The following is a 22020-nucleotide window of genomic DNA, read 5'->3' as shown; positions in this document are numbered from 1 at the left end:
GCTACTGTGTAGCTACACTGTCAGAGCAAGAAAAACTTCATTTTATCTTCACTTCTAGGTGAAATTTTGGCAGGAATTCTGAGGGTCTGCATAGTCAGACTACAGAGTTCAGAGAAATTAATGTAAGCTCTTTGGATATTGAATGTCCTCCAAAGGCCCATGTGTTAAAAATGAGGACACCATTATGATACTTTTGGGAGGTTGGTGGCTGCTTTGTGAGTGAGGACCAGTGGGAAGTCACCATATCATTGAGGGTGGAGTTTCAGTGAATAAGGGTATGACTTGAGCACCCTCCTATTCTGTCCTAGTTTTCTCTACCATGTACTCCCGCTTCCCCCATTATGTTTTACTCAAAGCAACAGGTCCAAATGACCATGAACTGAAAACTTTAAAAGTGAGACAAAACAAAGTTGATTATCCGGTATTTGTTATAGTGACAGAGAACCCATACTTCAATAGGAAAATTCCCCCCATTTTAATAAAAGCTTTCAAGTGGAAATACTGCTCAAGAACACAATCCTAGTGCTGCTCCATTCTGACTTTACCCATCACAGACTATCACATTTGAGTCTCTGAAAACAGAGACTGCACCTTCACTCCATCATATAAAACCTAGCAAGTTGCCATATTTCACAGACTTCTTCAAGAATTTCATTTGTATTGATAACACAACTGTGTTATCAAAACGTGAGGACAAAGGGAATAAGCATAGAACATCCTTAAAATCAAATTTGCCTTTATCTCCCCCCATTGGAATTTCCCAGGTTGATAAATTAGACTTTTCTCAGTAGATAGTAAAAAGAATGGTCTGGATTTTAATCCTTAATTCACTATATCCTGACTGTGGAAATTTGTGTAAATGTTTAAAACATTCTGTGCCTCAGTGTTCTCCTTTATAAAATGGGCTAGTGTCAAGAGGTACCTCATAGGAATATTAGTAAGGCAAATTCAAAGAACCTAAAAACACATTTTCCCTTAGTAGACAAGTGTCTACAACTACAACCAAATGATATGGCGATAGAAAATACACTTACCATCTCACATCTTTAGGAAAACAAAAGGCAAGGATGCTGTAGCTAGCTATTTCATACATTTTGCAAGCATCTATTATGTCCCCTAGGAGAATTCCATATCCAAAACTAATTTGTTACAAAAGTAATATTAATATGTAATTAATGCTGGGGTAGATATGAAGAAAATACAGAGAAAATTCTGGTTTTATCAGATTAAATAATTGTTATGAGGTGAGCTCTAAACAGAAGAGGCAAAAGGGAAGCAAAAGAAAAGTAGACAGAAAAAAAAGGGGATTTGGGGAGTTGGCTTAAAGATGGAGCTAGTTTTTATTTTGTTATTTTTTGTCTTACTGCTTTTTTATTTTGCAAGTTATTTTTTGAGAGAGATAAAAATATATTGTATATAAAATTTTTAAACAAAAAAGAAACTAAAATGTTTAAAGACTTCAGTCTTACTAGAAGAAACGAAATTATGCTAACAACCTTGATTGAATTTAAAAGAGAATTGTGTATCTCAGATGATAACCACTCAACAAATCCAACCCTTGTATAGGAAAACTTCTGATCAACAGAAACAGTGAGATGACAATATATGAACAAGTGGTCAATTTTTGATAATTAAAAAGTTGGATCTATTGTTTATGCATGTTTTACTTGAATGCATGTATGTGAACCACATGCTTGCATGGTACCTTCAGAGACCAGAAGAGGACATCAGATCCCGTGGAATTGGAGTTATAGCCAGTTGTGAACTGCTGAGAACTCAATTCAGGTCCCTTGGAAGATCAGCAAGTGCCTCAAATTGGGAAATAAAACTTTGTTCCCTGAAGTGGCTGTTGTGAGGACAAGATGATTTAAAGAACCTAAGGGTGTTCTGCAAACTTTAAGTCATGCAACTGTTCTGTGCTCCAACAGAAAAAAAGAATAATCAACCTGGTTGAAAAAAAAAAAACTAAATTGAAGCAATTAAGAACTTAGAGCCTGTGACATTCCCCAGGAGAAAGACTAGGGCTCTGCAGGTCAGCCTCATCTCCCCTAAAGAAATAGTGCAGCATAGGAGGAGTTGAAAAAATGAAGGCCCATTCTCTTTCTTATGCTGACACCCTTCTGAGCATCAACAAAATGGGAAAAATCACACCTGCTCTGATAAGGTGATAAGGGCTGTGTGAGACTTAAACAAGGTAATGTTTGTGGATACCTGATAGAAACAAACACCAGGATGACAAGTACAGCACTCCTCTTCTGCCTGGGTGTCCAGCTGTTGGGAGCAGGTGTCTAGACTAGCCTCTGGCATACCGTTAACCCAAGGAAACTCCTGTCTGCTGGTATCATGAACACCTAGTTTTTACCTTTGGCTATGGTGGGTGGCTTTTCAAGTCTATTTCTCTCTCTGAGCTTGTTTCTGTACCTATAAGAAGTTACCTTTTAGCCAGTAGCTTTCCAATAATGGTCATTATACACAGCTGGAGAGGTAAGTAGCAGATGATAAGTAGAAAATTCCCCTTTGTTTATAAGTTCCTTCTCCCACTATCAAATCATCCCCCCAAAGGCAAGAAATCTTTTTATTAAATCATGCAAGAAAAGCTGGTCAGATGGAAAGGGAGGAGTACCTTCCCTATCACTGGACTTAGAGAGGGGCAGAGAGGAAATGAGGGAGGCAGGGTGGGATTGGGAGGGATTGAGGGACGGGGCTACAGCTGGGATACAAAGTTATTAAACTGTAAATAATATAAAAAGTAAAAAAATAATTAAAAATAAAAGGGGAAAAATAAAGTTACTATAAGCAAAAAAAAAAAAAAAAAAAAAAAAAAAAAAAAAAAAAAGCTTTAGCCACAGTATGAGTTGATAAATCGAGTCTGTGGCATGAAGCAGCTGAATTTCAGCATAATTTGTTATACTTTAATTTGAAAACCAATTTCCAGCTATTTAACTAGCCACACTTCTCCTGGTCTTTTACAATTTCTGTTAATGCTGCCTTGATATGATCAAAATTTTCTCCCAGTATTGCCTTTCTTTTTTTATTTAACTTTATTTACTATTTATTTATTACAATTTGTTCACTTTGTATGTGCACTGCAGCCCCTCCTTGTCTCCTCTCAGTCCCATGAATCCTCCCTCTTCTCCCCCTATGCCCTTTCCCTAGTCCACTGATAGACTTCTTCCCCTTCTATTTTATCAGGTCTCATCAAGGCTGGCTGCATCATCTTCCTCTGTGACCTGGCAAGCCTGCACTCTGCCCCCAAGTGGAGGTGATCAAAGAGCCTGCCACTGAGTTCCTGTCAGAAGCAGCCCCATGTACCCCTTACTAGGAAACCCAGTTGGGAACTGAGAAGCCAATGGGCTTTCTTTGAACAGGAGGTCTAGATCTTCTCCATGCATGGTCCTTAGTTGGCGTATCAGTCACTGCAGGTCCAAGTGTTTTGGCTCTGTTGTTCTCCTTGTGGAGTTCCTGTCCCCTCCAGGTCTTTCTATCTCCCTCTTCTTCCATAAGGATTCCAGCACTCTGCCCAAATTTGGCTATGAGTCTCAGTGTATCCTTTGATATCCTGGTGGGTAGAGTCTTTCAGAGTTCCTCTGTGGAAGGATACTTTCCTGTTCCTTGTAGCTAAACAGAGAATTCTCAACAGAGGGATATCGAATGGCAGAGAAACACTCATAGAAATGCTCAACATCCTTAGTCATTTGGGAAATGCAAATCAAAACAACCCTGAGATTTCACTTCACATCCATCAGAATGGCTAAGATCAAGAACTCAAGTGACAACACATGCTGAAGAGGATGTAGAGAATGGGGAATCCTCCTCCATTGCTGGTGGGAATGTAACCTTGTACAACCACTTTGGAAATTAATCTGGCATTTCTTCAGGAAATTAGAAATAGTGCTGCCTTAAGATGCAGCTATACTATTCCTAGGCATATACCCAAAAGATGCCCCACCATTCAATAAGGACATTTGCTCAACTATGTTCATAGCAGCACTATTAATAATAGCCAGAATCTGGAAACAACCTAGATGTCCCTCAATGGAGGAATAGATACAGAAATTGTGGTACATTTACACAGTGGAATACTATTTAGCAATTAAAAACAAGGAAATCATGAAATTTCCAAGCAAATGGTAGGAACTAGAAAAGATCATCCTGAGTGAGGTAACTCAGAAGCAGAAAAACAGAAAGGATATATACTCACTAATAAGTTGATATTAGCCTTATAATATAGGATAAACACACTAAAATCTATAGCCCTAGCTAAACAACAAGGATGACCCTAGGGAAGATGCTTAATCTTTTTTTCAGCAGGGCAAACAGGATAGACGGCAAAAGTACCAGTATTGTCTTTCTTATGTGAAATGAAGATGCCTAAACTGGCCAAAGACCAGCAGAGTTGTCCATTTTCATTATATCAAAGTTTATGTATAAAAGTTGAAAAGTCCCACTGAGACAAAAGGTAGACAATGTGAATAACATGTTCAGCATCTCAGAGAGGAATGACAAAGATGACTCGTGACCATAGACATCATGAGAAGAGTTCATTCTCAGTGCCACATGTTTTCTTTCTACTGCTTCCGTTACAGTTTGCCAGCCAAGTAACTTTCAGGTTGTTTATTCTCTATACTCTCTCTGGTATTCTTTAACATAGAGAAACTTCATTCACTTGTCAATAAAGTCACAGGCCATGTGCAAACCAATGTAAGAAGCAGGAAGTTATGGATTCTCAGCATATTAGATCAGAGTAAACCAACTGTTTCTCAAATTTTTTAATGTGCATAGAAATCTCTTGTGGGGTCTTGTTAAAATACGGATTCTTATTCCAGATGTCTAGGGTAGATCCCAAGAATCAGCATTTCTAACAAGTCCCCAGGTAATGCCAATGCTGCCACTTATGTTTTCATTAATCCTATTTCTAAACATTCACAGTTATAGTAGTGATTCATTTTCTTTTAAAGATTATTTATTTATGAATTTTATGTATAGCTTTTTTTTCTGCATGTAATTCTGGACACCAAAAGGGGGCATTGCATCTCATGGGACTACATATGTAGATGGTTGTGAGCCAACATGTGGTTGCTGGGAATTGAACTCAGGATCTCTGGAAGAGCAACCAGTGCTCTTAACCGCTGAGCCATGTCTCTGGCCCTGGGATTCATTTTCACTTGTACCTTGGGACAGTTGGTAAATAGCCATCTCTAGTTTCCAATCTTGGATTTGTATCAATTTCTAGAGTCTGTTTATGAACATTTTCTTTTTCACCTCCCTAGGCCTCAAGTTTCCTGATCTACAAAAGAGAATCACACCAGCTATCACATGTTGACATTTTGAGGCCTGAAAGAATGACAAAGCTATGTTGCAAAGTGGAGAATAGATGAAGACTAAGGTCCAAAACAATAAAAATCTTTACACTGGGTTCTCCTTAGGCTTTTACAAAGGATAGGTAGTGGGTAGGCCATCAATACTTATAGACTGAAAGATTTCCATGACGAGCCTGCAGATGGAGGACATCTATACAAGAGAATCTACACACTTTATTGAAAAATCACATCAATGGGTTCAAGGATCTCATCTCATTCTTTTCTCTGATTTCACATAGAAATGAAACCATATAGGCAATCTTTTAAGGTCTCTATAAGTGTCCATGACATAAAGTATTGCATTTCTCTATGAAAATGAAGGCTTTTCTTCATTGAAAATATCTTGTCAAGTTATCTTGCTTCTCTCTGGATTTTCTGTTGCTGCTGTTTCTAAATCTTTCTAATGTGTCAAGGCCACTTGTCTGCTGCTACTTTAATAACAGCTTCACTGATCTATGTTCTCTCAAAAGTAATTATTTTACAAGTCGCTGAACTAATTCTTTTACTTTTTGTAGTTCTTACAGAATAAAGGAAAGTCTTGAAAATGGAAAGATGCTTCTCGATTGTAGCCCATTATTTCATAAGTAGTCTGCATGACACTATTTTACTATTTAAATTGAAAACTTAATTTTGTCCTGTGGTATCTGGATACTTCATAACACCTCTTTTGCAACTTGAAATAAAATAATTCAATAAAATTTCTTTTATTAAATGACCTGATTTTGCCTTCACCCCAGAAACATTTTGTAGGGATATTACCCTAGGACATCAAATTCCATGGAGGCACAGCAAACCTTCCTGCTCATACTACATGTATGGATGTCACCAGCCTTCTGGATAAAACCGTGACATACTCTTTAAAAAAATGACCAAGGCAAAGAATTCACAGCTACTTATCATAACAAATTCTTCACTTTACAAGGTGAGATTGGGTGACCTTTTAAAACATGTTACCAAATAGGTAAACTCAACTTTGAATTACCTTTCAACCTATGTTTTACTGCCTTATGAAGTGGACTTGCACCACTTCCTTCCCTCACTGTTTTCCTTTCCTCAGTGTATTCTGTATTAGGAACATAGGAGTCAAGTGTCAATCCACTTCTGGTAATGTGGCCTCTGTTTAGATACCCACCTTAGAATGACATAGGGAAAATTACACAGGGTGCAAATTCAGAAAGGCTTGGATGCAAATCACACATGTCTGTGGTAGAGCCACTAATTTAATGCAACTGGGTACTTTCTTAATCTGTACAAGGGGATGAGTACTTGCATGATTGTTACCAGGAGGAAAGAGTAGGTTTTGAATGACCTAGTATTTAGTGGGTGCTTAATAAGTGTTAGCACTTTTGTTGTCACTATCAATTCAAAACTGAACAGTTATCTTTTTGTGAGGGTTGCTGTTGACTTCCCATAGTTGTTCCTCACACCATCACCTCTTCTGATAACCTTATCTGAGTGAGTATCTATGCATCAAGCATAGGCTAAGCCAGTCCCCTTTCATGACAGTATGCTTCACCACAGAACATTTTGTGTTTTAGAGCAGATTGCCAAAGAGAGGGGCTTTGTTTCCTTCTTTAAAGAGAGTTAACTGAAGATGCAAAACTACCACGCTTAACTGCTCCCTGGCCTCCAAAATGGATGGCCCCCATCTTCCTCAGCTGAGTTTTCATCCATGTCCCATGTAACACAGCAACCACAGGGTGAAGTTTCTAGACACTTCTATTGGAATTGCAATGTCTTTCTCTGCTTTTCAATAGTATTTAACATTTTTAGTGCTTACCATGGTATTTTACACACACACAATAAACACAGATTCAGACTCTCTTAATAAACTTCCATGGATCTGAAGCCCTACTGACCCAGTCCTGTGACCAAATTCTGCACATATGCTTGCTTTCACTCAGTAACAGAGAGGATACCACTCTAAGAGCAGAGCTCAGTAAGAGCCCCACTAGCCTTGGAAGCCTGCTCATCTGCACTGAAACAGGAGCATTTGCACTCTGAAAAACAGGGCTCAGAAATGTCTAATCCTCAGATTCTCCGTGTACTGTACTTTTGTTTTAGTGCATTTTCAGTGACTCCAACAGTAATGGAAGGGACCAAGGGTTTATATCTTGAAATTTTCTACTCGCTGGCAAATATGAGAGGCTCAAGAAAGAGGATAAAAGCCAATACCTCCCAAAAGGGCCATTAAAGCCACCACCTACAAAGTCCTTTCCTAGATAAATGTGGCGTACTAAAAAGAACCTTATGTAGGAGCTCAGACACCTGGGATCTTGTCCTGTTGTGGTCACTAACTTGCTCTTCATGTAAACCAAGCTGTTGTTAGTATAAATGCTTTTGAAAGTTCCTTCTAATCCTTTATGGGCTGTAAAGAGTCTTTTATCTCAAAGACTGTGGTTCTTAACCTTTATTGGGTTGCAGTCCCATTTGAAATTCAGTAGAATGTTATGAACCATCTGCTCAGAAAAGGCATTACCCTCATGGAATTGTATATGTCATCTTGGGGGCATCATAGAGTTCCAGAATCCATGGGCACCTGGTTAAGATCTGGTTTTGTTTGTTTGTGGCTTTGTTTGTTTGCTTGTTTTTCAGGAAATAAAAAGGCGTATAAGCTAGAAGAAAATAAAAGGCAAGAGTAACAATTCCTTGGACTCAGTCAATCTTAACAATCTTAACAATGTTTCCTGACATTTGACTTTTTTTTTTTTAACAGAAATGTTTTCTGTTTTGTTTTATTTGTTGATTGCTGGAAAGGAAGCTATTGGGTGAAAGTAGGAGGAAAGAAAATCCAGATAGGCCTAAGCTTTGACATGCAAACATGCTTAGCAGATTTGTCCTCAGAGGCAAAAGCAGAAAGGCTATCATCCTAAGCCTATGCTGGGGTAGGACACTGGGAATTATTCATGTGGTCTGGCCTCACTGAATTTCAGTAACATGTCATGGTACCAGGGTGCCAATCTGGTACTAGTCAGTGTCCATGTCTTCAGAAAGAAATGACACAATTGTCCAATATTCAGCTAACATCCCTCCTCTCTTTCAAATAAGTTAAACAATGGCCCCCAACTCAAGTGGTCTTTAAATCACATAAGATACCTAAATTCAATCTGACTCATGAAGAATCCAATGACCTTTGAGGAAAAAGTTCAGAGAAGATTGGAAAACTAGGCTCTCTTCTTCAATACAGGTCAGTGGGTATTTCCACTTCAGTAGAGCTTGGATCTTGAGAAAATCCAACCATCCAGTGTCCTAGGAGCTGCTCACAACAGAAATTCTGGGGAGATGAAGACAGAATACAAAGGAGAAAAAAAAATAAAACAAACATGTGTCTACAACATCGGCTCCTTATTTTATAGCTTCCCAGACACTGAAAATACAAGGCCAGAAATGAGCTGCTCTTCAGTACTGATAGCTCACAAAGTTTTGAAGTAGACCCTTTCACAACCTGGAAAGGGTCTCTCAATGCCAAGTCCTTTCCAACCTAAAAGGGAAAGAAGAAAGTAGGAAGTTAGCTAGGCCTAGACCTGGGTAAATATTTAGAAGGTATTGAGCAGTATAGTCTCTCTACTTACCCTGTAACTGGTACTTAGTCTGGAAGAGGGACTTTATATGCAACAGGCCCAAGACAGCTATCATTAGTACTAGAGACTGTGCCTTTTACCCCACCCCCAATTCCCTAAAAATCTATCAACAGGGGAAGCAAAATCCTGATAGTAAAACTTCTGAGACTACCGCCCCACTCTTCTCCCTTACATGGTAGCCACAGCCTTTATGGTCCTTTCAGTATTGCCAAACTTCCTTTGACCAGGCCTTCGTTTTTAAAGCTGATAAGGAGAGGCTTATCTATCTCTAGGCCAAGGAGGACTGGCAGTGACAGGAACAAAATAGAAGGCTAAGGAGCCGATGGCAAGCCAAACTCCAGATACCTGGACTTCATTAATGTGCATATTGGTTCATGTTATGCCAGAGATCAGATAAGCGAGCAATCAAAAGTCCTACGCAGAGAAAGACATTTCGCTGACCCCCAAGTCTCCTGTGACCTTAGTAAGTCACTTATCCCCTCTGAACTTAAGTTCCTTTGTTTGTTGAGTTAGAACACTTCGTATTCTCCTTACTTCTGGCACATGATGTGGATCAAATAAGATCATGGATATGAATGTTCTGTGCACTAGAAAAATATAAAGGACTACGGAAGGTAGTTCAGGTAGGAAGGACTGAAAAAGCGATGTGGTCTGAAGGAATAAAGTCCCACTACAAATACTTGGACATCTGTTATCATTTCAAAAGGGAAGTCACTTATTTCTTTACAGACTCAAAGACTTATAGAGTTCCATCATCTCATTTTACAAACAGAAATTGAGATGAAGAAGAGGAAATATGCTTGGCCAAAATATTACAGCCACATATTCCCGATGAATCCAACTAAGAAACAACCGGTAAATAATGTGTCTGAGGAAGAACAGAAGCGGAAGAGAACTTCAAATTGTACAAAACCTCACAAGTGAAGTAAGTTTAAAGAAAAGGTAATTTTAGGATCATGAACTGAGGCATGGAGTAAGTTTTCACCCTCTGAACTTATGGGGCATTCCAGTTTTCAAAATCCTAGATGTCAAAAAAAGGGGGCTAAATTGAAGAACAACTTGTAATGACAGGTAGAAATAACATACCTGTGGCCTCAACTCTCATCTCCAGGAAGTTTTCCTTGAGAACTGTGGGGGAAAACAAAAGAGATTTCAATAAAGCCTTTGAAATTAGGGCTAAAAAAGGTAAATGGCAAAAAAACTCAGTTGACTAGTAAAATTTTCTGATTAGGGAATTTCTTGATTATGAAATTATTCTGCTCAGACCTTTTACTGAATTTAATTTTATTCTTCTAGGTTGGACAGGTTTATAAAACCCAGTATTCTATCCTTGAAGCCATCTTTCAGTCGCCAAAACAATTTTTGAGTACTAGACTATGGGTGACTAGATAAAATACACAAGTTGGCCAAAGACCCCAGTTTACATCCTGCGATTACCCCTACTGGTGAGAAGGGCAAAAAGGCAGAAGTATCATGTAAAAGATAGACTCCTTTTTTCTTAAAAACCAAACCAGCTCCACTTGGACTGTTGATGAGCTTAGATCAGCCCTAAATTAGCCTTCCTTACTCAGCTGAGAACAAGTTGGGGGACAGACACAATCACAAAAAATAAATACCCCAACAATATGTCCAGAGCATCCCATATAACACCTGGTTCCCGTATCTATATCTACAGCCTTCTATTTTTCTCTCATCTCTTGAAATTGCTTATAACTATTTGCATAAACTATCTTATCCCTATTCATGGTTTCAATTCCATCAAATACTGGAAATCTTTCAAAGTGTCACTTCTCATATTGTGGATGCCCCACACTAGAGTTCTATAATATAATAGTTATACCTAATAGTTCTGTTACTAAATCTATGCAGGCCACACTCTGACAATTAGATTAAGTGGCAGTTACTCATTTGGGCATTTCTACCTGGAGGTCCTACACTGTCTTCACAGTCAGCATTTGAAATTGAAATGTGAGACAGCAAACTGTCTCACAAAACCTGTTTCTTTATGCCTAATTATATCATCTACCAAATTGCCCAAGTTGGACTTTTCTCTCTCAGAATTTCTATAATGCCTCACATTTGAAAAATCAGCAGAGTCTGGTTGAACTGATCTCAAATCTGTCCTTTTATTCCATTCCTATGGCAATGCCTTAGGTCAGGACTTTAATGAACTCTTGCCAGCAAGATTTGTTTCCTAATTAGTCTCCTTGCTTCCAATCTTTACCACCAGAGTAATCTTTTTACCACTCAGTGTGCTCAGAATATTCACCACCACTTAAACATCTTCCATGACCTACCCCCAGTGGACTATAATACAAAGAGCAAACACCTTAATATGTCATACAAAAACCTTTGCAGTCTGGCTCTAATCCATTTTCCTGGTCTTTTGTTCAGCTAACATTTCTCCTCTCACCCCTACATTATAGACAAAGTGAAACACTAATCACTTCTGAAGCTTTCCTGCCTCATAAAATACACTCCTCTCTTCTTTTCCTGACAAATATCTAATAAATTTTCCTTTGAGTTTTTCTTTTTTAACTGTTGAACCTCTTCAACAAGGGAATAAGGAACAGATGCTATCAAAATGGCAGGCTACAGTCAAGTATACAAATGGAAAACTAAAAGGGGTAAGGCAATAGTTAAACAACTCAGTATTTTTTTTTATTTGAAATAATAGCAGTTGTTAACAATGACCATATCAGGGATTAGTCACATAATTAGTAACATCTTGCTTAGCCAACTTGTGAAAACACTAATGGAAGGGGTGGATTCATGTGGGAGGAATATTTCCTGTGTGGGTTCTGAGTAAGAAGAACCTATGGGTAGCCAAGATAGCACACTGAGGTATATTTGTCTTACCTAAATTCCTTTCTTCCAAGGCAGAATCTTAGGACAGACAACAGGATTAAGTCTAGGTTCTGGAAGCCCAGATAAACAGTGATAGAATACCATAGGCTGAAGTACCTGCTTTAACCAAGGTCCTCTGGGTTTGTGGTTGGTCTAAGTCTGAGCACTGGCTGACAAACCATTGGTAACATTACCTATCTTTCCATGTTCTCAAAATCAGCTTGGCTACAGTTTCCCTAGTGAAACTTAGCCTGCACTAAAAATTCTATTAGACTTTCTTCATGCCTCTTCATCTTCCCTTCTTCATGCCTTGACAGCACGTCCTAAGATACAGATCAATCTCCCAAATTTTGCTGTGTATCTCTATTTTACCAAGCCCCAGAAATCAAGGACTTGACCTCACTTTCATCTGTTACAGTAGAATAAGTGATAAGTTATTGTTTAAACAGAATTTGGCTGAGTCCAGAGTTGCCTATGGCTGCCAAGCTACACTAGAGTAACTCTTCATGTGGAATCACATCTTGGATAATTATGTCCCATGGTTTTTGCAAGAGAATGTCAAACTTATCCTAGCCTCATTGATGATAAAGGTGCATTGTTCTCCTTTTAACTGACATAGAAAAGTTCACTCTTTTTCTTTGCCAGGAAGCACAATTTTAAAACTCTCTGATTAGTCACATAGAACAAATGCACAGCAAACACCCTAAAAACTAAGCAATCATTCCTCTAGGTGTTTTTTGTCCAAATGCTCCCAAATGCCAAGGGCTTGGACAGTTTGTACCAGCATTTGAGAAAATTTAAAAACAAATGGAAGAAAGGATGATCAGAAGGAAAAGAAGTGAGGAACTCAGGAAGAGAGGGATAAAAGGAAGAAATAATGGGTTCTCAAGGCTCCACTCTACAGATCAATTTTAGTGAGTCTAGAGTACATGCCAGGAATCTGGAGTGATATTTTTACAACTTTTCAAGATATTTAGATAGATAGAAAGTTGATAATCATTGATTGAACCAACTATTTATACTTACTCCAAATCCACAGGTAATAGAATGTTATCTACTGCATGCCTTTGTCAGCTGACCTTATAGTATGGAGTCTAAATAAGTGGGAAAAAAAACCTTCTTTGGATGTAAAGTTTTTTCCAATATAGCTTGGGATATGTGCTGGCTAGCTTTATGTAAATATGACACAAGACAGATGATCATCTGAGAGGAGGGACCTCAATTGAGTAAAAGACTCCATAAGATCAGGCTGTAGGCAAAACTGTGGAGCATTTTTCTAGTTAATGATTGATGGGAAAGGGCTTGTCCAATGTGGGTGGTACCACCCCTTGGATGGTGGTCCTGGTTCTATAAGAAAGCACAATGAGCAAGCCATGAGGAGCAAGCCAGGTAGCAGCACTGCTCCATGTCCTCTGCATTAAATTCTACCGGTAGATTCCTTTTCTGATTTCCTTCAGTGATGCTCAGTGATGCAGAAGTATAAGCCAACTAAACCCTTACCTCCACAATTTGTTTTGGTCATGTTGCTTCATCACAGCAAGAGTAACCCTAACTAGGACAGATATGTGTTTATCTGTCCGTATAAATATAGCAATATTTACATGTGCACAGTATGTCGTGAGAAAGAAAGAGAAAAAGAAAAAAACTGGAAAAAAGATTAAGAAAAGAGACAATAGAAAGAGGAAAACACAAGATAAGAAAAACAAGAAGGGTCGCATAAAGAGAACACAGGCAGAGAAAAACAAAAAATACAGAAAGAAAAAGGATGGTAGGGACACAAGTAAGAACAAGTAAGAGAAAAAGTCAGGACACAGATGAAACATAGAAGGTGACCTACAATAACTGCAGAAAGAGGGGAAGAGAAAAAGGGGGGAAGAGAGAACAAGAACTATAAAGAAACAGAAAAGGAGATGGAAAGAGCAGAAATTGATGGGATGCTCTTGATGTATTTATTGAAAACTGCATTTGCTTTTTCTTGTGTTTCGTGTCTCTTACCTTCCAGTTTTCCGGGAAGCTGTTTCAAAGAATCTGGTTCTGGATGCCACCCTGCAAATAGAAGCCAACCCAGTCTGTTGAGTTGCAGTGGAATACATGTGAGAACCAAACCAATGAAAAGGACATTATACTCAAGCACGAGCCTTACTTTTTCTGGCAAAAAGCCAAGGATTTGGAAGAAGCTCAAATAACAGAATGAGACATGGCTCAGAAGCCAGAGGTACTCCAACCAACAAATAAACCCTTTACTACCTATTGATCCAGAATGGTCAAAGTTTGTGACCAACTCAGACCTGTCTTTTGAAAAAGAAATGAAAACAATCTTCTGTTTCAACGTGTGGTTTAGGGCATATGCTTTGCTAATTTAGCTGAAGTTGTTGAGGCTTTTTTTCTTACCCCAATTTTGCAATTATGGAAAAGAAGAAACACAAGAAAAAGAGGAAGCAGGAAGTAAGATGCTAAGAAATAAGAAGGTCCTGAAGAGAGGACAGTCAGGCTGGTTATGGCCAAGCAAAGCAGGTCCCTTAGGTCTACTTCTGCGCTGGCTCCCCAGCTTACTGCCCAGCCACAAGAAGGCCTCTCGATGTCAGCTCATCTCCTGTCCTGTAAGAGGATCTTTAGAGGACCTGAGTCGTTTTGGAAAAATTTTTAAAATGTTCCTTGCAAGAAAGTAAGAAGAAAAAAGCCCCAAGCACAAGCACAATGACAAGAGGAATGTATTCATTAAACTACTTTAAAACCAGTAGCAATAATGCAAAATAACGAAAAGACTTCTAGAGTAAAAAACTGAAAGTAATTTTTCTACTGTGCAGACATCTGGAAGGCTAAGAAAAATGGGTCTTTATCTAAGATTGTGCAGAAGTCTTCCTCTTTAGCTGAGCTTTGTGTGTTGAGTGGAAAACTCCAGACATGAATGACATTGGATAGTCCCCTAGAATATGAAGTGAATGATGTTTCATGTGTTATAGCTAGCAGAGATAGTGATACTGAAGGCACTTTTAGTGGCCAGCGCAGGCCTTAGGTCAAGTTGAGGAAGAACAATACTTACACGGATGATGGGACTTCCCCTGCATTGCCAGCCAATGTTTCTGGCTTTGGCTCTGGCTTTTGTGAAGTACTGGCCCGGCAAGGAGGGTCTGGGGGCCTCACTGGAGGACGGATGATTGTTTGTTTTTCTCCTGGGGGCCGAACTTTGCTGAAACAGTCAGTATCTCCTAAAAGAAAAAAAAAAATCCAGGACATAAATAATCAACCAAACAAAATACAAAGCATTAGTAGGTACCTAAACTGAGGTTGCCTGGGCCTCCTTCTCTGGTACCCATTTTTTCTTGGCTAACAGTATCTCTTTTTGTTTTAAAATTCTTCTTTCTGATGTCCTTTTGAAAGCCCACATTTAAATCTGGGTTGCACAACTTCATGTACCTTCTGTTTGTTATGAATTTCCTAATTCTATATTTGCTCGACTTTATACTTCAGAGTAGCAATACAATTCAGGTTTACAGAAATTGAAGGGATTAAGTTAGGAATCAGTATGTTTACTATAGTGCCAGCTACACAATAGATGATTGATAAGGAACTTGAATTTGATAAATTCATTGCCACTAAAATTCAGATCCTGAGACTAGAGAAATGGCTTAGCTGTTGAGAGTACCTACTGTTTTTGCTAAGAACCCAAATTAGGTTCCTGTACCCATGTCAAAAGTTTCACAACAACCTGTAACTCCAGATCCAGGTGATCCAACATTCTTTTCTTAACCCTGGGCAACTGCACTCATGTACATATCTACATACCTATGCACATAAATTTAAAAATTAAATCTCAAAAGATTCTAGGTACTTTTCAACATTAAAATACTCTCCTAACTCATCTTCCTACCTCAACATTTCTGGCTTACAAATTAATTGGAAGAAATAAACATATAGTTTTTTTATGAAATGGTCCTGGCAGGGTTATGGCAAAACAGATGTACTCACACACTGCTGGTGGCACTATAAATTGGACTTATTCTATCTATATACCCATCAAGCATTCTGGAACAAGCTGCATGAAGCATAAAATCATGCATAGGCAATAATTCATACTTGTTTATCCAGTAATTCCACTCTGGAGAAAAAGCACAAAGGAATTCACCCAGGACAGAAATAAGAAAAACCAATTGGCACAAAACACATACCCTAATAGCAAAACGTCAGACCCAACCATAAAAGCTAAACAGTTTATTCTTACAAGCAATTAACAAATACATATTACATATAAACTGACAAGAATTTGGACAAGACCACAACAAATATATGTATATGAAATAGTTAAAGTAAAAATGAATCCATAAATCTGGGAATGGTAGCTCACATCTGTAATCCCAGCATACAGGAGCCTGAAACAGAAGGATTGACATTAGCTCAAGGCCCCCTTGATCTACATAAGCCTAAGCAACAGAGTGAGACTCTGTCTCAACAAATGAAGGAAGCAAAATTTCACAGAGTACTCTCATCCCAATAAAGACAAAATTAAAATAGCCATATATGTAACAATGTAAGTGTACTCATAGATTTTGATATTTGCTTAATGTTAGAAGATCTTGATTTTCATTCTTTCTGCAAGATGTTTAAAGTAAAAATAAAACATTAAATTCCACCTATATAATACTGCTATGGGACTGACTTAAGTTTGCACAGGTTTACTTTTCTTCAAGTACTTCTCAGTAGCTCTAAAATGTATATTATAAAGTTCAAATTCCTCAGCATTGGTTCAAGACTGTCTTTAAGCTAGGCCCAAATCATTGTTACAGGAATAATGATTGGAAGTTGTCTACCAAGTCTACTTTACCAAACTGGTCTCTTTACCACCCCATCAAAAAAATGTTAATTTTAGCTTATATAATAGGTTACAGAAGAGAGTACAGAAGGCCTAGAATTATGACCTGGATATGTGGCTTTTTTGCTGCTTCCAGGCAGTGACTTAATCTGTGACTATCATTTTCTCATCTGGGAAATGGGTATATAACAATGCATTTTCACAAGGTTATTTTAAGAATCAAGTTATATGGCAGTGTCTAAACCAAACAGGGGTAAGTAAGTGTTAGACCATTCTGTTTCTTTCATTCTATGGACCCCTGAGCTCACATCATTTGTATTATAGCCATTCTTTAAGAGTGTGTAGGAGGAGTGAAAGTTAACACTAAGGATGTTTGAAAAGGCGGTGTAGAGATCTATTATTTCATAAGTTTCCTAAATAAATAAAATAATTTAATTGGAATTACCAGACACAGGAAATAAAGTTCCTCCCAGAAGCTATAGCTTACCAAATAAAAGACCCAGTGCCATATATAAGATATCTCCCCTCACTGTCTCTGATATGAACTCAGTGGTTGGTTCTTTGATCACCTCCCCCTGAGGGGAAAGCAGCCATACCAGGCCACAGAGGAAGACAATACAGCCAGTCCTGATGAGACCTGATAGACTAAGATCAGAAGGAAGGAGAGGAAGACCTCCGCTATCAGTGGGCTTGGGGAGGGGCAGGGGTGGAGAAGAGGAAGGAAGGGTGGGATTAGGAGAGAATGAGGGAAGGGGCTAAAGGGGGATACAAAATGAATAAAGTATAATTAATAAAATTAAAATAAAAATATTTTAAAAGAAGATATCTCCCCTCAATTTGTTCATCAGAGTTAATTTAGAGATCTCAGAACAACACAGTCTACTGTCATTGTTCTTGTCTTCCCACCACAACTTGATGATAAAACCCTATTGATGACGATACCACATGCTTTGGGCACAGAACATGGGGAAATCAAGTTAGTACTGACCAGGAAACCTCTTCCCTGATGGCTAGCTTTCATAATACCAGAAAGGTTATATATAGGCTACTGGGGCAGAGGAGTTATCAGCAGCCATACGTAACTGTTAATCCTATAAGCTAAAATAACAACTGACCTGGAAAGATATGCTCATAGGTGCAATAATGGCATGAATGTTACTGGGGTAATCAACTACTTTCTGATTGTATTAGCATCACTATAGGAAAAAGCATCTGCCTGGTACTATAATTATATCCTCAAATTCATGGTTGGGAAGTTCACTGGGACAAAGAATGAACCTACTACTATCACTTTGGTATACAGACATAGAATTGAACTGACCTCTATCATGTTTCTCACATACACAAATCAATGTAGGTCTCAAACATAATCAGAGCAGTTTATTTCCTCAATGAATAACAGTTAACACAGGAACTCACAACTAGCCAAAGTGCAGAAAATAGGTGTCTGTGGTTTTATATTCCTTCTTCACAAGGTGCAGAGACTATTGCAAAAGAAAGAATGGAAAGATTATATGATCAACACAATGTCTTCTGGACATTGAAAGATTGTTGCACTCATGAGCCTACAGCAGCTGTGTTTGTAGGGACAAGACTTTGATAATATCAAGCTAGTCAACATTCCACGATGGAGAGAGGAGGGGCCTGTAAGCCCACTCCTAGCTGAGGAGATATTGACAGCTCTTTGCTGAAAAAAAAAAAAGGAGTTAGTTTTCTTTACAGTGTGGCCCCTGTAAAGAAAATTGATATGGCCCTTTGGTATGGCTCACATATTCTTCTGGATTGCCCCCACATTCAGGAGTATGTGAAACATACACATCAGATTCAGTGGATTTTATAAAAAAAAAAAAAGAAGAAGAAGAAGAAACAAATTTGGAAGGGGTGAGAAGATGGAGAAATCTGGAAGGAGTTACAGGGAGCAGGAGGGTAAATATAAAAATATGGTATGTAGGTATGAAATTCTCAAAAATAATAAAAAATGATATAATTTTGTTTTATAAGAGCCAGATCATACCTAAGCTACATATTAAAAAATTATCCACTGAGAAATCTTAGAAAAAAGATAGGGACAGTGATTCAAGTGATTCAGATGGTACAGTATAAGTAGAAAACTACTAGAGGAATTAAGAAAACATTATTCCTGGACACAGACAGACCATCTTCCCATCTAGGCTCTATCCTAACATTTATGGGTAATATAATCCCCTTAGCATCAACCTGATTTTCTACAATTACACTGAGGAGATAGAAATACCTGGAGGAGACAGGATCTCCACAAGGAGAGCAACAGATCCAAAAAATCTGGGCACAGAGGTCTTTTCTGAGACTGATACTCCAGCCAAGGACTATGCATGGAGATAACCTAAGACCCCTGCACAGATGTAGCCTATGGCATCTCAGTGTCCAAGTGGGCTCCTAGTAAGGGGAACAGAGGCTGTCTCTGCCATGAACTCAGTGGCTGGCTCTTTGATCACCTCCCCCTGAGGGGGTGGGCAGACTTACCAGGCCACAGAGGAAGACAATGTAGCCAGTCCTAATGAGACCTGATAAGCCTATAAGAGTCAAACGGATGGGGAGAGGACCTCCCCTATCAGTGGACTTGGGGAGGAGTATGGAAGGAGATGAGAGAGGAAAGGTGGGATTGGGAGGGGATGGTGGAGGGGGCTACAGTAGGATATAAAGTGAATAAACTGTAATTAATAAAAAACAAATAAATTTTTAAAAGAAAGTAATAATCAATTTTTCCTAACAAATTTATACTGTTTAAAACATTCTCCAAGATAATTTTCATAGTAAGGGGAAAAGGAAAGAATAGAGATTTTCCACCATTTTTGTTTTATGGATAAGGAAACTGAAGCTCAGAAAGGATAAATCCACTTACCCATTACCTACATGGTTAGATTGAAATAGAGTAATGATTGAAATTCTTATCTTCTGTGTCCATATCTGCTTCTTTCCCTGGTGTCTGCTTTGTTATTAGTAGTAGCAATGAAAAATTGCAAATGACAATTATGATAACAGAAAATGAGTAAAAGTATAGTTACTATTTACTTTTATTGACAGATTTTATATTACAGGGATTGATCACAGAGTTTCACAGAGTTCCAGTTCTGGCTACTTTTATTATCAAATACTGGTTCTGTTCCAAGGATTATAAAACTATACTTAGTGATTTTTATACATTTTTCATTGTTAAGATTGTTAGGATTGGCCATAATTCTGTACAAATTCTTTTGTATTATGGAGGAAGATACCATAATAGATCCATGTGCATGTAATTTCTGAAACATATGTTGTTCCAGTTACCAGTGGTGTTGTAGCTTTCAAGCCTGGCTACACATTAGAACATGTGAACACCTTTAAATATGCAGTACCTGGATATCATCCTCAGTTTCTAGTTTAACTGGGGTAGAACCTGTACATGAGTACTTCAGTGCTCCCCAGGGAACATGATGATGGGCAGTGTAAATTGTGAAGTTTTAAGCCACATGATACTGTTTCCTCACTGCAGGTCACAGATGACCAGAGGTGACAGTGATATATCATTTCTACTAGTTACTAGAGTAGGGAGTTTGATAGGAAGGATACTATACTTTCGGAGCCCAGAAAATATTTCTACCTGAAGTCATGCTTATGCTGTGGCTCATTTCTTTTGGTGAATAAATAGATATCATCCTCAAAACAGGAACCTCATTCATTACCTTTACAGCCACATCCAAATGGACATCTAACTAGGGCCTGGAAAGTAAGCACCATTAATTGTTTGTCTGATTAGGCCCTTTATATGCAACTCCAACTTGATGATTCATTACAAGTCATTCTTTGAAGTTACAGCAAAGAGTTTTCTTGGCTGAAAGACCCTGGTGTTGTTCTTTCTTGCCTCTAATTTGTCTCAGTCACAGTTAAGCCACAATGTCAAGCTGGCAAAGCACGGAAAGAAGTCATCTAACTAGGAGTCAAGAAACCTGGATTCTCATCTTCAGAGTAAAACTAGCTTGTGTCAGTAAGCAGTTCATTTCTCTGCCGGTACAATATGAAGACTGGATTGTTTTGCAGATGAATCAGCAGATGGTATCAGTCTGGAAACCTTTACCTCTTTCTGCTGACTTTTGTATGCTGCTTCGGGAATGCTATGGAAGCCTCAATTTCTTTATCTGTCTCTCCCTTCCTTTCTTCCACCTTCATTTTTTGTTTTGTTTTGTTACCACTCAAGAAATAGATTTCAATTTCATGGTTCCTTGTTGCACACAAAAACACCCAAAATGCTTAAGCTGGCATTCACAACCGTTTTCCATTTGGCTTCAGTAGTCTTTTCTGATGCAGCTCTATTCTTCACATATGCTACAGTACAGATAAACATTATTATTTATTGTTCTGTGTGCATGTCTTGCAATTAATCATCTTTCCAAGAAGCTCTTTATCCTATTCTCACATGTCCAAATTTGCATCCGCTTAAGTGCCATGTCTCTTAGGAAGCTTAAGATTCTCCGAGTTCTTTTCTATAGCCTTTAAGGCACTGGTTGTCTTGTACTCTGAATCTTGTACTTTGGCTCTTTGTTTTCATGGCTTTTTCTCCCATATTAGAATGGGAGCAACTTCAGAGCAAGATCCAGGTGGGAATCATCTCTGTATTCCCCAGAGACCTAAGAAAATTGCTCTGCGTGTAACTGGCAGATATTCAACAAATATTTATTGAGTAGAGAAAAATGCAGTTCGGTCTTTTAGAAGGACAGTGAAGAAAGCTTTCCCTTTTTAGGCTTCTAACTGAGCTTTGTGTGACACAAAAAACACAATATTCCCAAACCTTCAAGAGTATTCTGAAACTTAAAGTAAGTATACACTATAATGGGAATTTTGTGAGGTCATTTGCGTCAAACGAGGAATGCATACAAATGATCTGATACAGTCTGCCTGGGTCTTAAAGCCAAATTGAGATGATAATTCATATACATGGGAAGTAAGTGAAAGTACTGTTACTAGGCAGTCATGTTAGAGGTCCAAACATTGATGCTCAAAGAAATAAGGTATGAAAAAATACCTTGGAGTAGGACTTTCAGAGGGTCCATGAACCAAACTAAGATTCAAATTGAACTAGGAAAGGCTAAAAATACTGTTTTCTGTTTTCTCCTTCCCTTAACAATTTCTGTTTTTTTTTTTTCTTTCTGGGTGTTTATCACATTTATAGACAGACTGAAGACAATATATATGTATAGTTCTGAGCTATTTTCTTCTGTCTATATTTTTGGTTTAGGTTTCTCTGAGGCTCTAGAATACAGAAAAGCAGATGTCCCCTGGCTTGTAGTCTGTCACATCTTAAGCCTCTACTATAAAACTAGGTGCTTTATAGACCACATATGCCTGTGCACATATGTGTACACACACACACACACACACACACACACACACACACACACACACACAC

General features: G+C 38.3%; 1 protein-coding gene across 1 annotated transcript in view; it reads right to left on the bottom strand.

Annotated features, from left to right (window-relative positions):
* Window positions 1-4947: 4947 nt before the first annotated feature.
* The window catches only part of Ophn1 (oligophrenin 1), a 389706-nt gene continuing 372633 nt past the window's right edge, over window positions 4948-22020 (bottom strand). Inside the window, exons 19-22 of the mRNA XM_055605072.1 lie at window positions 14832-14997; window positions 13784-13834; window positions 10028-10069; window positions 4948-8841 (exon numbers count right to left, since the gene is read on the bottom strand). Of these exons, the coding sequence (XP_055461047.1) occupies window positions 10036-10069; window positions 13784-13834; window positions 14832-14997 (251 nt within the window). The 3' untranslated portion in view covers window positions 4948-8841; window positions 10028-10035. The remainder of the gene's footprint in view (window positions 8842-10027; window positions 10070-13783; window positions 13835-14831; window positions 14998-22020) is intronic.

This window comes from Psammomys obesus, unplaced genomic scaffold, assembly GCF_907164565.1.
Source record: "Psammomys obesus unplaced genomic scaffold, mPsaObe1.curated_primary_1811, whole genome shotgun sequence".
In the NCBI taxonomy this organism is placed as follows: Eukaryota; Metazoa; Chordata; class Mammalia; order Rodentia; family Muridae; genus Psammomys; species Psammomys obesus.
This window is presented reverse-complemented; position numbering and strand designations above follow the sequence as displayed.